Raw genomic sequence first — 17,209 nt, 5'->3', positions numbered from 1 at the left:
ATGGGCCTGTTTACCCTTTGTGCTGCTTTTCAGGAAAGTGTGTAAATCGCTCTCCTTTGTCTTTAATTTCTGTTTGAAATAACAAGGTGCCCATGCCCAGTTGAACATTTGGTAGAAAGAGGTGGGGGTGGGCAAAAGTGTAAAAAATACAAGCAATCTGGCAAGTGGAGCAGAAGCTCTAAATCCTGAAATTCCTTTGCAGTCTTCAACCGTAAATTTCCTATAGGTTATTTCAACAGTGGAGGTCGACTTCCTACTTTGACCTGCCTTACACATTTGTGCAATATACCATTTCTTTTTTCGTTTCCCCTTCCTAGTAAGTGCGATTATTTTACTAAGTTAAATCAGTATTCAACTCACTGTATGTATGTGGCAGATTAAAAACTAAATATTTCTCATATGAGAACTACTATATATAATTTCAATTCTGCTATAATCAATGGAAAAATAAAAACAAGGCAGCTGGGGAGAACAAATATTTAAAGCTTTTTTTCTACACAGAGTCTGAATATAGCCTGTATATATGAATACATCTAGCAAATATTTGATATGTGTATCAAAAATAGGAGTCATCTATACATAGGATTTTTTTATTTCTTGACAGAACCTGTTTTAGGAATCTGTATTTTTCTCAGACTGGTCTCTCCTGTTGGCATTTGGCTGAAAAATGCCATGGAAACTAGACTATTGGTTTTACTGGTACTGGACACAAATAAGTTGAAGCTGTTGTTGTTTTATGGAGAAACTGTCCTTTGTTTCCAGGTATTTTGATTTAAAAAAAAAAAAAACCAAAACCAATACAGTATTATGCTTTTTATCAGAATAAAGGGAGGAGTGTGAAAACAGAAAAAGAAAGCTGAATGCAAGTAGGAGATAATTGCAAAGGATTTCCTACACTACAAAATAAATGCTGGTTTTGTAAGTTACGCGTGTTGGGGTGGGGGAGATTTGCAAATGGTCTTTCCTGAGATTTTCAGGCCTCCAGTATTAGTGGAATTAAGGTTGGGGTCAGTGGACTGGTCACTGGTGTCAGATGTTATCGACTCATTCATTTCCTGCAGAGGACATCAGCCTTTCAAGTTTGGTGGAAGGTAGAGAGCTGTTGCCAGCTGGGAACTCTCAAAAACCTTCCAAAATTCATTCACAAACAATCAGCCATAAACACTCCCCCCCCCCCCCCCCCCGCTTTAGCCGACCCAGGTCGGGGAAATTCGAGGATCACATTTCACGCGTTAGAAAGATGCCGCTGTCCTTACCACCGACTTGTGCTCCCCACTGATAATACGCTTTCGGGCTGCGATTATTATACGCAGAAAGAGCGGTATTTAGGGAGCTGACTCCGGGTGCCTTTGGCATCAAAACGCCCAGAGCTCTGCTGTCTGGTTTCTAATGTGTCAAGTTTCTAAAACTTCTCCGGTTTTAATGGTTCCCCCTCATTTCCGATTTCTTTTAATACTCCTTCAACTCCCCCCCCCCCCCCCGCCCCATGCATTTGAGTCCCAAATCACGCTTTTACACGGGGAAACCTGAGCTCGTAATAAAAGCAACTTCGATTTTCCATGTTTGAAAAACACTTTGTAGTTTTGCTCAGGTCGCTCGTCAAGAAAAGCAGGAACGCGCGCCTCTCTCCAATTGCCATGCGAGGACAGCCAGGGAGAAAGGGGAGGGGATGGGGGGGGGGAGTTTCCTTTTGGAACTGTTCTCATCACTCATAGCTGGAAGTCCAAGATCCCCTCTCCAGAGCCGGCCATGGCCCGTTCTCAACATGCCAGTGGGGGAAGAGGGAGCCCACGCGCGCCGCGCTCGCTGTCCTTTATTTGCCGGCAAATCAGACGTCGGTGGTGGTGTGTGGTGCGCCGGTTTCTATTAAAACCAGACCCAACGCTGCGCGTTTCTGCCTAACACGAGGGGGAGGGGCAGCGCCACTGCTGCTGCTGGTCAAGTCACCCAGCCCATCATCTCCCTCCTCCCCCACGTGAAGCCGGGTCCCACCAGGACCTCGTAAGGGGCGCTCCTGGCTTTGCGCAGGAACTTGCCAGCTCCGGAGAGCCCAGACGCAGCGGCGCCCTCCAAACCTGGCCCCACGTGGCAGCCGGTGGACTCCCGCCTTTCGGGTACCTCCTGCCTCCAGCCAACCCGGTCTGTTTCCACCACCAAGAGGCAACCAACTTCCCCCCCTCCCCCACGTGCTGAGGATCCGGAAGGTCTCCGCTCTGCCCGCAGTCGCCACCCAAGCCACGCTGCGTGGCCAGCTGAGCGGGGCGGACCTGCCACTGGGTGTTTCCATTAGCGCCGTATATGGCACAGACTCCAGCCCCGCCGGCTTTATGGCGTTACCGTCCTCTCCAGGTGGTTACCGGCAGGGATGGGCAGGAGAGTTGCATTTTTAAAGGAACAGCTCTCCTGGGATGGCGAATTCCCCACTCCCAAAAGCTGCCCCCTGCTGTGAAGATTGGGTCTGTCCCGTCCCCTCGGATCTAGCTAGCAACCTGAGGTGTTCCTTTGGTTTTGAAGATTCCTCTTGAGCCCTAATGTCAGGATCCCTGGGGCTGTGTGTGTCTGGGGGGAATAAAATCCCCTCTCCCTCTCCACCCCCACGGTGTTTGTTTTCACAGTCAGACTGACCGATGGGGGGTGGTGGAGGACGGGGGTGTCGGATGTCGTGTCAGGTTGAACTATTTCGTCAGAGGAGCCGAGTTACAGAGGATCACGGCAAGACGGGAAGGCAAGAGAAAAATCAGCTCGTGTGATGCAAAGTCTCTTCCTGCCATGTGATCATCATGCCATCTCACCTGCAGCTTAGGCGCCAAAATTGCCCTCCAGTGCCTTCTCTGCTGCAGCCTCTGCAGGGGTTTCCTCTGCACTCAGCGTTGATTATAAGCGGGACCAGGGCAATGACCTCTTATTATCATATGCACTTTTTTTTTAGCCTCAGTGTTAGTTTTCCCGGGGAGTTTTCTAGGATCATTAATGCATTCCAGGCATTAATCTGAAATGAGAGAGTCTGGTATTACTGCTTTTGATGTTCAGATCTTCATTATGTGAAGACCACAATTATTACCTATATAATCCCTCCACGGTGACCATTTTCCATTACTGACCTGTAAGTACAACTAACACTTGAAGCTGTTTGTCTGTCTTTGTTGCAAAGACTGCCTGTTCGGTTGGATCTAGGTAGCTCTGCCCACTTTACTTGTTCATTCAGCTTTGAGGATTCCTCCTTAGCCCTTATGTCAGGAATCCTGGGCTGCATGTAGCAAAATAGCAAGAGGAAATTTAAAAACGCCTTAAATCAGCCAAGGCGGTTCCATTGATTCAGACATTTTTTTAAAGGGGGAAATCTATCTCCCTTTCCCTTTTCCACTGTTGTTTACGGTGAATTTCCTTACATCTTCCCAAGACTCCGATGTCCCAACTATAAAAGTTAACACCTGTAAATGACGTCAGTTTTTCTTGTAATGACTTCAGACTTTTCTCCCCACCTCAAATATTTCTTATAATTTGGGGAAAAGGCTTATTCTTTTTAATAAAAAGACGCTTTCCAGACTTATTTTAAAATTTAAATTAAATAAGCCTCGTTCCGATTAAATTGTTCTTTCCATAATTATAAACTACAATAAATAAATAAATAAATAAATAAAACATACACTAGCATACATGTGTTTGGATATTAAGTTATTGATACACATTTTTATGCCAATACTTTCGCTATTTACCCGTTTTTAATTATGTTCTTGTTAATTATCTATTCCTTTTAGTGGACTGTTAAACAGATCAGTTTTTCCAGCAGTTATTAAATACTTAACTCAAAAAGAAAAATAGGCAGTTATTCAGCCATTTGTATTTTGAACATGTTGTTACAGAAAGTCGACCTCACACTGCAGTGGAAAATAGTGACAAATGTATATAAAAACCTGATTTTCGATGAATGTTTTAATAGGATGTGTCACATCTCAGGGAGATATCTGAACGATTGGAACATACCTAATGTTTATTTTAACGCTGAACTTTGGAAATGTTAACAAATAACGAAATATTTATGAACCACGGTTTTCTCTTAATTCCTGGCTAAAATATTCCACATCTTAAAGCCCATATTTTATTTTTTCATATCCATCAATGGTGTTATTTTAATTAATAATGGGAGTTAGTGAGAGGAAGGTTTACAAAAGGTGAGTTGAAATAGTTGATAGTAAAGAAGTAAAATGAAGTTTGATACTGGAAGTGCTACTGTTAACATTCTGGAAGAGCTAACAATGCACTCTGCATTTTTGCCTGTAATATTGATGGTTTGGATTAAAATCCCCGAAACTGTTCTAATCCTAGATGTAATCCAAGGGCATTAGGACATTGAGAGCCCTTCCAGAGCTCACTGCAGGCTGTGGCCTCATGTACGTTAGCAGATTTTCAGCTGTGGATTTGCAACTGATAACGATTGCTTCCATAGTCAGATTTAAGGAGGCGCCACATCCGTGATTTGCGGAAAACGCAGTTACATTTGGAAAACCAGCAATGAAGCGTCCTCTATGGTAAAACCCCTTGCATTTCACTGGCAAAAGTATTCTAAATAGATGGCACATAGGGAGATATTGCATATGCGTCCCTCAATGTCATTGCGGGATTTCGGGAGCGAAGGGAAGGAAGAGAGAAGCCTACGAATTAAAGATTGCAGCTGCTTCTCAAAGCCGTATGGTCTCATAGTATTTCAAGCACAGTCTTCACAGCAATGAAAGTAAACATGGGGGGGAGGGATAGACCGTGCGTGTGTGTTTAAGCCTGTCCCACCCACCGAGCAGGTAGACCCCCAAGATCTCATCTCTGTTACCCATTTTAGCAATAGCACCTGCACATACTACAATATATAGCTAGAGAGATGATGGGACCAATCCTGCTCCCCTCTGTACTCAACAGCAACACCCCCCAAAGGGAGCAGGATCGGGCCCTAGCTATAGGTATAACCTGAAGGTGGGTTTGTATAAATACACATGTAGCTCTCTGTTGTGGAGAGAGGCTGGATACTGCGGCGATTGGAGCCCTCTAAATATGCTGAATAGTTACAGCTGACCAAAATCATTGCCTTAAACACAAGCTGTAGTTGGCGATTAAGCATGAACGGAATTCCCAGCCCATTGTGCCTCTATGCTGCACGAACCTCACTCAGCTATGTGTGTTCGTCAGTGCCCTAGGGAGAAGAATAAAGAACCCCCCCCCTCCTTTTATTTGCGACTCTGGATGACGTCAGGAGCACCTTATCGACCCCTAACACGCATGCGCCTAACCAAAAAAAAGTAGCAACTGGAACCGAGCCAAAAACAGTAAACTTCAGTGGGCAGCAGGAGCACCCTGCCCCAGCACTGCAGAGCCCGAGCACGGCTGGACGCAGGCTGCAGGAAGTAACGCAAACCCTTGGAACCAAGGTAAGCAGCAGAATATGCTCATCCCTTGTCCACACGGCTGTTGTGGTACGTATTCCAAGGAGTCATGCAGCGGGCAGTGGACAAATGGGAGACAAAATGGGAACAGCGGGTGTTGCTGTCGGGAGAGTAGTTGGACCGTGGGTTTTCCCAGGTGACCATTTGCAAAGTGAAATACAGGATTTGTTAGCGCAGCTTGCAGGGAATAAAATCAATGGATACTGCCTAACGAAACCTGACAAAGATCAGTGACCTTTGAGGGTTTTTTTTTTTTTTTTTTGTCGGTTTCATATGCCAAGAAAAGTGTTTGGCAAGGTAAAGCACTGCCACAAAAATTGACCTAGGTAGGAACTGTCTATGAAGGCGAGGACGATGCAGGATAACATGCTGACATTACTGCTAAATTAAAAAACCAATTTAATATCGCTAAAGCTGGGCATAGACCTTTTTCATCACTGATATGTTTGTTACACTTAACAACTGCTGCGTTTTTTGTCATTAATAACTCGACTTGTTGGAAGAACTACGCTGTGTCATGGCCACCTCTAAGTGTAATTCTGTCATGTATTTCAACATGCCCTTAAATCCATTATTTAGTCTCATAGAATGTTGTATTATGTCTTTTTGCTCCCCGCCCAGAAAGAAAAAGAAAAAAAAACCCTCCACTTACAAACCGTTAGACGAATCAAAAACTCCAAAGTCTAACCTTGGAGAAAAATTCTTTCTTCAAGTATAAAAGTCCTACCATTCCGTATAGAAATTAGGTTCATTATAGTCCATTCTGTTGTGGGAGTTGGAGCCATAAAGTAGTTATCAAATACCAATTCCCCAGTCATAGATGAAAAGTCATCATTGTAAGACTTTATAAAAAAGACTGACCTGGGCTTGAGGAGACCTTCTTGAATGACCTCATCGTCTTCTGAGGAACCTAAAATCAGAGAGATGAAGTCAGTAAGTACTAGGCAAATTGTACCAGAGCACCGTATTTAATTACCCCTTCTCCAGTTTAACGGCTCATTAGAAGGCCATAAAATGCCAGGGCTTTGACTCTGTGAAGTGACCTGTAAACTTTTTAACTGTTTGAGACTTACCTAGCTCATCAGAACCACAGTTAGATAACCAAGACATGTAACAACAATCAGCCTGTTACAATGGGGATGGGAGGGGGGTGTGTGTGCTTTTCCATTCTTTAAAGACATTGCCCCATTAATAGTCTTCTTATCAAAGTTAATGACGAAGTAGGCAGAATAAACGGATTTGCTGGAGACTGCAAGGTGTTGTTTTCACTTATCAATATTTCAGCGCAGTAGGTAACTCAAGTACTAGTGGCTATTGGCTTTGCCATGCTTAAATTGTACACCTTAAATCATAAAAAACATTCAACTGGTTTGTGTTTTTACATATAATCAGAAAGATATTCAAAGGAAGTATCTTGGAATAAATATTTGATCAAATTGAACTAAACATTATAGGTTTTAGTATCAATCTAAAGGTATCAGTAAGAAAATGCCTTCCCTTTAATACTAGTAAAATCCCAGACAATCATTTGCATTTTAAACCAATCCTTACAAAGGCTTAATAAATTAACAAAAATATTTGATCAGAGACCAACACAGAGATATGGCTTTGTTGATGCTAGGTGTGTTTATGGTCTACTTCTGACTGAGGAGGATCTGACTGATTTCATAGCATGATGATGCCAGTAAAAATGCCATGTAGTACCAAAGTACAGTAGATAGTAAAAGACACTCAAGGCAAGTCACTGCATTTAGAGTAATCTTGTTGTCAGGCTGTGCAGGTTGTTTAGAGCAAGGAAGATGAATAGATTTGAACGTGCACAAACTCACCTGCTACAAGTTTAGGTCCCTTTTGTCTCCCTCTATCTGATTTTCATACACTCTACTTTAACTAAGACCCATCTAAAGCAAATAAACCACTTCATGTTGTTCTTTTGGGATGTGAACCTAAATCTCTTCTCCTTTTAAAGAAAATGGAGGGTTTTATTTGCAATTGGAGAGCATCTCCTGGCTGTTGATTCTGGTCTTTTCCTACAAATGTGGATACTCCACCTTCTTTCTCTCACTGTATAAACAGCCAAAGACTAGTGAGAAATAAAATTTTGTATATTAACTTCTTATCCTCTAGTTATCCCATGTTCTTTACAACATCAGCAGCTAGAAAAGGTGATAGTCAATTTCTTTCTTTGCAGTGCAATAACACTAGCAGCTGGTCTGCTGTTTTTTTTTTTTATGATCATCTAAATCAAGTTTTGTTTTCCAATATAGCAGTATATACATTTAATATTAAATCTAACTATTCAACTATTGCAGCTTCAATTATTACAGCTCAATCCCTGTTTTTACTCTGTTCTGCCAACCTGCAGCTGTGTGGCTTTTGTCTCTTGGATTTAGCTACATTATTTATGCAGCATAATGAAATATGCAAACATAGAGTAAGAGATCCTTTCCTGGCTTTGACAAGTGATGTGCTTTAGTTTATATAGGCATTCAAAATAAAGTACTTTGGAAAAGAAATATTTAAGAATTGCAGTAACTACAAAGATTGGTACACCCTGAAAATTTGATAGGATTTAAAAAAAAACTTTGGATTTTTGCCACTTCATTAAATGTATTTGTAAACATTGTCTATATAAATACATAGTTATCATAAGTGTCAGAATAGATTATTATACAGAAAGTCAATGGGATGGAACTGTTCTAAAAGACTTGGTGTTAATCGTTTCTTAATAGGCTACAGAAATCTTCCATAGCGATAATTGTAAGAAATACTAGCTTATAAAACTAACTTCAAAAGCCTGAACATCTTAATTCTATTACATTAATTCTTAAAACTGTACAGTTTAAACAAAAAATTAGTTGTCCTATATTCTACTGCATCATACTGAAGCCAATACATTTAGTCACTGATTTAAATGCCAGCAGGTTTGGGCCCTAAAGCAGTTAATGGTAACAGTGATAAGTTAGTATTTTCCTACACTTCTGCAATATAAACAATTCAAGCACATTGGGATTTGCAAGTGCTGAATCTGAAATTCATATTTAAATAGGCTCCATAATTGCTAGTATCATTTAATAAATGCTATTCAAGGATTATATACAAATCAATTCTAGTAAAAGGGTTTTGGAGAGAAATTATTCATTGCTTTAAAAAGTTGATCATGGTTTTAACCATTTAATCATAACATGCATGTGTGGAAACCACAGTTGTAGGAATAAAGTGATATATTTAAAGATCCCATGCAATCATCACAGAACAGGAAATCAAATCTACTACAAGGAGAGTGTAAGTTAAAGGGATCCTACCGGGTCATAAATTATATCTATTAAATAAATCTTTACCTTTGTTACAGATAACACATTAAATAATTTAACTGAGGTTTTTTCCTGCCACTTAATGTTTGTTTACCTTTGGCAATTGTCAGATTGGATAGTGAAAGTGTAATGCTTCTAGTCATTTGTTTTTCCCCAAAATTCTCAGTGACCAGCAAAATTCTGCAGTATTTTGGATTTCACATAATGCAAAGGATTAATTTAAACACTTTTACTGCCATATAAAAATTGAATGCATAATAGGGTTAGAAAATTAGGTATTTATAGTTTGCCTGTTTACATAGCAAGTCCTTTGCTCTATTTCAGAGACTAGCTAGAACAATAATTTAAGACAAGGAGCCTGCTTCTGCCTCCACTGAAATCAATCATAATTTGGACATTAATTTCATTGGGAGCAAGAGCGGACTCAATATTTTATTAATATTATATTGTTTAAAACAAAGTTACAAAATACAATCATCATCAGAACACAGAAGTAAAATATACAATAATAAAAAGTGACTACTAACTAATGAGCAAGTTTCATATTAGGACAGAAAAGGGTGGGACATTTTTTTAGTTTTTCTATTTACAACTCTTACCTAGGGTGGATTTTTTTAATGGATATAAGATGTTACTGTCAAAGAAACTGAATTAGATAAATTGTGAACAGCTAAATACTACAAGCTGTTTATTTTTAAGAGATAATGCAAGGTACTCTTTAAAAATATAAGAAATACTTCATGGTAACACTAAAAATTGTGTTTAAAAACTGTGAATTTTAAGAACGTAATTTTACTATATATAGTGTATATTTTCACCTTTTGCACTTAATTCAGTTGCTGCGCAGTAACACAATAATCAGTTTATTTTTGTTTATAGTCACTTTCAACTTCTGATTGAGTACACTAGCAACATGCTGCACTATCTTGGTTGCAAACGTTGCAGAGGAATGCTAATTCAAACCAATTTTTTGACACACAATATAAAATGTTTCTATGCGTTTTTAGAATCAGTATTTTTAAACAAAATCCTCAGTGATGGGTCTAAACATCATTAAAGTGTTTCACATTTCATAAGTAAGATACAGAAATCCTTTTAAAATGTACCAGAGAAATTGAATTACGTTCTTTAATATCCAAAACATCTGAACAAGTTGGGAAATAAAACATGTAGAAAACACTGGAACTGATCCATATTCTCAAACCAATGGTTTCCTTATTCAATACTGTATAATTTACTACAGATACAAAATGATTCCTGTGAATTATTCTCTTCTGAAATTACATAACTAGATTTTATTTTCTTGTGTAATTACATCCATTGCTGTAAATTTACTCACAGTTTTCTTCCCATCTCAATAGTGTGAGCATTGCACTAAACATTTTTAGGAAATGAAGTGAGGTGATAAAGCAGGTGTGGGAAAAGTAACTCCTTTTAATTATCTTCTAAATTCAGGAATTCACCCTGAAACACTTTTTAATAAAATCCCTCAAACTGATTTTATTTTGTTTTTTGGGTTTTTTTTAATGATCGGTAAATAGAGGTTTAATCTTTCTTTACTGATTTGAACCTTTGAATCTTTTGGTATGTGTTAAAATGATTGCACTTTGTGGTTAAATAATAATATAAATAGCTTGGTGATATTCTCCATCTATGCTTTGCTGACATATGAAAGGAGTTAAGGTGGACTATTTGGTACACAGTAATGTAGCCATTTCTGATAATCAGAGGGCCCAGTTCTGCTCCCATTCAATCAATTTTACTAGACTCCCATTTGACTTCAGCTGGAACAGAAGCACATAAGGACAAAATCCACTCCCAATGACGTCAAGAGTCTGAACTATTCTAGTAAAGCAATGTAAATTGAGAGTAACTCCATTGATTTCAATGGCATGGAGTCTGCCACAGTCTCCAATAGGACAAGCATTTGACTTGTAAAAGTGAAATACCACCATTCAATTTAATTTTTAGTTTCTTTTAAATTGTCTGTTTTGTCCCCAAGAACACTGAGGCTAAAACTTTAATCATATACACTAAAGTTACTTTGTTATTTAATAGTAAAGTGACAAAAATGATATAATCAAGAAATACAATTGGATAAAGATTACTTCTTTCATTTCATTTAATTGTTTTTAATCCATATGATCTATTTTAAGTGTTCTATATTTAGTACAACATGAAAAATATCTTACGTAGAAAATATTCTATATATTTTTAAAAATTTCATTGCACAAAATAGTGACCATATTTCATACAATTTTAACCAATTTTACCTTTCAAGGGCACAAAAATCATGTCTAAACATTAAATATTTTGAAAAGCAACTATTTAGTCTCTTATTTACTTGTCATATTTTAAGCATTTTATTCAAATTTACAGCTAGCATGTAAAATAGTAACAAAGTCAGTTTGTCCTAATTGGAACATTTTACAATTTTTTAAGCAAATGAAGTTATACATTTTCTTTGAATGGGACTGAACTAGCTTTCAAAGTGATTATCTCCAGAAGTAACTAATATTGTTCTTTTTTCCCACAATAACTTGAATGCTTGTGACTGAAACAAATAAAAAATCCAAACTTATTAGTTACTTTGCATAGTTTATTACTAGGCTTGGAAGGATTAGATTTGTATTGGTAAATGTTACTAAATGATTTCACCATACACACACAAACCAGCGAAAAAATATTCAAATATTAAAAAATAATCAAAATTTACAGATAGACAGCGTAAGAAAATGCTTCTTGAGAGCTTATCAGAATTTGAGTTAACCAATTATAAAGCTTTAACTTTTTGAATCTCAGTATCTATTATTAATTCTTTGATAACCTCCCATAATTTTCTCCAACTGTGAAAACTTAGATCAAAAAAAAGGAGGAAAAAAAGCTTAAACAAATATTATCCTCAGTTATAAAAAGAAAAAATCGAATTTTGCAAAGTCTATTTATGACTTTGGTTTATTTATTTATTTGGTTTAATTTGTATTCAAGTTATTAAAAAGTTAACAAATGTAAATATATCTTAAATGAATATGAACCACAAGTTTTGAAGCCATTTTTAAGAAGAATATTTGCTCACAAATGAAATCATGCTTAATAAATGTTAGAAAGCTGTGTCTCAAAGGGCAAGTCAAATAAGAGCTGTTACGTCAATATTGTGAATTGGAAATTATTCAGTTTCTAGCATGTAAAAATATATGTACAACCCTTCTATTCCACATAATTACATTACATTGGATATGTGCTCTGCAGTATAAATGAGGTATGAATGTCACAGTGAATATAATTCTAAATCTGTGTTTGTAGCCTTTCCCTAAACTCAACAAAGCATCAATTTCAATGCAATTTTTAAGCCAAAATTAGAATATGGATTTGTAAATAAAATGAAACTGTAAACTGTTTAATGTACAATTTGCAGTCAGGTAATAAAATCACTTTTTGCCAATTTGAACTTAACCATGTTAAAACTACTTGAACTGATAAAGTTGCTGTCCTATATGTATTGCACTACTTTTTAAAATTTTGCTTGAAAAATATTCTATGTTTTAAATAAAATAAATGTCATATACTTCTGTAAAAGTGTTAGCATGGTCGGTTGTAGATTCTAAACAAGGATTTCTAAGTTCATTTGTTGTACTTCTACTTAATATTTATTCTTTATGGAGTTAATACTTCATCTCTGCTACATCCTTTGTGCCCCACACTACTTTTGTTGCTTTTATATAAGTCATTTACCTGTAAAACATCAAGTTTTTTCTGTAATTATTATTAGTGAATTATTATTTAGGAGTCTAACAGATTCACAAGCTTAAATTCAGCTTCTTGATAGGTCTTCTTTTTGTTGTGAATATTCGAAACTTACTGGGAATAAAGAAAAAATAATAAGAAGTAAAATGGTATAATGTGTGGTTTGTCAAAAACACAGTGCTTACAGCACTAATGTTAATCTAATATTGATATTTTCTTTTTACATAAGTGTGGGTAATGCAGCACAAACAGTTCAGGGAAATTTTCCTAAGTGTAAAAAAAAATTGTTCCATATGATAAACCTTCCTGCTGAGTCATTGTTTAAAATAAGTTATTGAACAAAATAATGCAATGGTAGTTCTTGTCTATTTTAGTTGAAATAATTTATTAACTTAAAATGAGAATACAGGACAATATCACTGATAAATGACAATTTCTAACCTCTAAGAATTTAATTTAAACTGAATTTTATTTTTTCTTACAAAAGTGATAGCACATATGCAAGAATTTATTATGAAGTATGTACAATAGCAGTAGAATATGTAAAATATTACTTTAAAATTGGTCTCAGTATTCAGTTACAAAAATAAAGTTCAGTGGACAAATATTTTCAACACCAGTTTAACAATCTACATATATATATATTGTGGACAGACTGAAAAACCTTTTATGCATAGCAGAACTGTCAGTAACTTAGATAAATAGATACATATAACAGGATTAAATTATTGAAAATAACTGGCCTAAATAGCACTCATACACACATGCAGAGAAACTAAGAGCATTTTTAAATATAGTCATAGTTAAAACAAACAAACAAAACAAAAAACCCCCACACCTCTGAAAGGTAGTGGGATAGCAGAACACAACACTGTATGTAATAAAATAATAACAAGTTTCTTCAAACAAAATAAAATTGACAATTTTAGAAGCAATTTCATTGTTAGCAACTAGCAATTGATATAGAGAGCCATTTATTCTGGCTAGATTTTTTTTTGGTGGGGGTATTTTTAACCTAGTGCACACCTATACACACACACACCATCAAAATGCATGGTCTTCAATTTTATACAAAATTATACACATTATGTTTGGGTTAAACAAAATCCTAAAATTGAAGACCATGAATTCTGACAGTGGTGAGTGAGTGTGTGTGTGTGTGTGTGTGTGTGTGTGTGTGTGTTTATATATATTTTTTGCAACCTAAGAACTTAACCGTATACCATCTATGAAAATGACTGCATTCCATCTTACAAATTCCCCATTGTACATATTCCTAGCATCTAGATCATTAGATCTACCAGCAACTACCAGTAGAGATGGTAAAAGAAAGAAATTTTAGTCTTTAAACCTAAACGTGTATATACATATTTCTACCCAAGTCAGCATAAATTCAGTATTAAGAACCATAGCTGGGAATATAAATTATTTGAGAAATTGTGTAAATTTATCTCCATTTCTTTGTTAAAATTGATCAATTAACATTATAGGCCTCTTTTTTCCCCCTGTATAATTAAGCTTTTGTTCAGCCATGAAAAAACTAGAAACTGATTGCTTGAAAATGAGCTGCATGACCTTTGTCCTGGTTTGTCACCTTTGACCTTTAATTTGAAGATCCTGCATATCAAGTCAGTCTCTTTTTAGAAACAGTATGTTAAAAAGTCCTGTGTTTAAATTTTTAACACTTATGCATCAAAAAGAGTAACAAATTAAAATTAGTATGCTTATATTATACAACTGTTTTTGAAATAACACACACCACAAACTAGTCCACAAAATGCTTTAGGTAAGAAAGAGCTTTTCCTACCAGAGACATTGGAACAAAAAGTAAATTTGGATGAGATTCTCCTATAGACTGCTTGGCTCCTCCAAATTTAAACTCTTACCTTTAAAAAAGCTTAGGTTTATATACTCATTAATAACAACAAAAATATATGTAATTACATGGACCATGTCCATATCATCATTGATCTTTTTGTTCCCTGATCACATGCTTTTGAAGTTAGCTTTCAAAATACCCTTTCCCAATCTGAAACTGGGTTTAAAAATGTCTAATAACAAACTTAGGTCTAAAAATTGTTTGACTAAAAAATGTGATTTTTTTAAATGTAGGTTTTATTTTTCTCTTAACTGGCTTAAAATGTCTTTATGGCAGAAAAGGATCATTTTTAAAACAAGAGAGTGACATAGTATTGATCTAATTGATTTTCCTATCCTCATTCAATACCAAACTAATACAATTCACTGGATAAAGCTTTCTTGAAACAGCATCAATCAGCCTACTACACTTAGTGAATGAATGATGCAAAAATAAGATAAAAATAAAACTTACTATACTTATTCTTGTCTTTGAACCTCCACAGAACTTCAGGATATGTTTTTCAATTGGATTTAGTAGTGATCAACATGGCTGTCTTGATTCAGCACTCCGGTCAGCGACATCATACAGTATCATGTCATAGGAGGAGCTACTCCATAAAGGCATGTACCCTCATATTTTCAAAATACAGCTGGCTTTATAAAGTACATCTGCCAGCTATAAATAGTTTGAATTTTAGTTGTACTTCAGAACTGGAATCTTATTATTCTAGTTAACAAGTTAGCAGTTATTCCTCGCAATGTATAGTTTTTAGGCTCATTGTGGAGGAAAAATGGTGGTTCCTTTAGAAGCTACCTTCTATCCAGACGTATTGTAATAGGAGTATCATTTGGTAGGTCTCTCCCTCCCTCCCCAAGATCACATTATAAATCACATTGTTTAACTATGATGCAAACAAAATGCTACCTAAAAATGAGAAAAGGAAGAACAAAACCTTTAACTGCTTAAGCCTGGTAAGTCATCCTTCTGCTTGGGGAATATGATCTAAAACACTGACTTATCACTGCATCCTAGCAATGGGTTAGACAGTGAGGATTTGGGCCTAGAAACATGAAATTATTTCTCTCCTGTCTCCTGAAGTTTCTAATGTATATCAGCTAATGTGTCTCCTACAATAACTTTACTATTGATTTTTGGAAAGATTTTTTAAAAATGTGTCCTTTGCAGCATTCATTTATATACATGTAAGTGTGATAGTTTATTTCTTCATGAAATCTTGCATTTTTTACTACAGCTGGGTTTTTTTCTTTTTTTTCTTTTTTTTTTTTTAATATGTACTAAACAGTCTGGCTAGAAGAAGTAACCATTACTTTGCTAATTTATGGTACTTGGTTTCATGAGAGCAAAGAAAACTTGGCTTCTTGGTGTACTTATTAATAACTTTGAGTTGGTATCTTTATTCCGGATTTTAGTGATCTTGCTTGCTGAACAGTAGCCAATCATTCTTTCAGAAGACTGCAATTTAATTGCATATCCTGACAAAAACTTACAAAGAAGTGAATGACAGAATATTTCCCCCAACAAATAATGTATTATCTTTACCTTGTAAATGTGTTTAAAAATGAAATACCTGTTTCCTACATGGTTTGCTGTACAATATAGTATCAATTTAACTCTGAATAGGTGTTATTGTAATTTAATAGAAATTAAAATATTTGATGGAAGCTTCATTAAATTAAAATGATGTCGAAAACAATTGAGACAATTATTATAAAACTATAGCTACAATTTTATTTTCTTAAGAGTAACTAATAGTGGTGATGACAACACATACTCTGCTGTTCATATAGTTACTGATCGTGTATGCACACAAAATGTGAAATTCCAAAACAGACTATAACTGGAAAATTAGTTAATGGCTTTTTATTTTAATGTAATGTTGGTAACATAAGTAATATGCCTAAATCCTTTTAGCAAAAGTTGATACTGTAGTACAAATGATAGTAATACAGGGTATGAGACTAAATAGGTATATACTAAATACACTCGGGGAAAAAGATTAACAGATTAAAATGGACAACTCAAGTGTTAAACATCTCTTCCTCTAAAACTTACTATAGAATTTACACTATTTAACATATACTAGTCTTATATTTTTGAGAGGTTGGACAAAACAGTAACATTACAGTGTTTGTATAGTTATGTTTTCTGATATTTTATTCATATACACACAGGATTTGAATTGGTTTGACTTGACTGATTGCTTGTCAGATCAGATGATTAAAATATGTGTTTAGTTAAAATGTCAATTAAACACATAACTCAAAACAAGAAGTTAAATACAAAATATTTCCTTGCCCGAGGTTGGCATACAATTTTACATTGCTAAAATAGAAATATACTTCTGAAATTAGTTCTAAAGCCATCCATTCTAATCTATACTCATAAATCAAATTGACCTAGCCAGATTTCTATCAGTGTTTGAAACCAGACAACAGAAACTACATAGTTTAAAGACATTTATTTGTTTTCCCTTACATTACATGCCATCAACAAGACAACTTCACAGGAGAACAAACACAGGGCTACTTTTAAAAAAAAAGTTTACTATAAAAGGACACCAACTATACACAGTACCACTAGGAGCCATCTATAGAAAATACTGAGGGGAAAATGCAAGGAAACACAGAGATCGACCTAAGATTTCATTCTGTTGCATGAAACAATTCAAAATGGCGGCCTTCCCATTACTTACATTTAAAACCCCCGTAGAGAGGACCCAGAATTATGCATGAGATCACATAGTAACACCCCTTCCCGCCCTCCTCCCCCCTAAAGCACTGAAGGGCAGGAATAGTTACCACGGTGCAATTAAAAAACAGTCCCTGGGGGGCACAAAT

At 36.0% G+C, this 17,209-nt stretch overlaps 1 protein-coding gene and 1 long non-coding RNA gene across 2 annotated transcripts in view; one reads left to right on the top strand and one right to left on the bottom strand.

The window, feature by feature from the left end:
* Nucleotides 1-6,342, bottom strand: part of LIN28B (lin-28 homolog B) — a 122,080-nt gene extending 115,738 nt beyond the window's left edge. The window contains exon 1 of the mRNA XM_067546758.1: nt 6,294-6,342. Coding sequence (XP_067402859.1) covers nt 6,294-6,327 — 34 coding nt within the window. The 5' untranslated portion in view covers nt 6,328-6,342. The remainder of the gene's footprint in view (nt 1-6,293) is intronic.
* Nucleotides 5,334-16,053, top strand: LOC137152187 (uncharacterized). Its single transcript, XR_010919469.1, has 3 exons — nt 5,334-5,417; nt 14,854-14,971; nt 15,782-16,053. It is a non-coding gene; the product is annotated as an uncharacterized lncRNA (long non-coding RNA).
* Nucleotides 16,054-17,209: the final 1,156 nt, after the last annotated feature.

This window comes from Emydura macquarii, unplaced genomic scaffold, assembly GCF_026122565.2.
Source record: "Emydura macquarii macquarii isolate MOO-44397 ecotype Brisbane River unplaced genomic scaffold, CSIRO-AGI_Emac_v2 contig_1146, whole genome shotgun sequence".
Classification (NCBI taxonomy): domain Eukaryota; kingdom Metazoa; phylum Chordata; order Testudines; family Chelidae; genus Emydura; species Emydura macquarii.
Note: the sequence above shows the minus strand (reverse complement) of the source record. Positions and strands in the feature narration are given on the sequence as shown.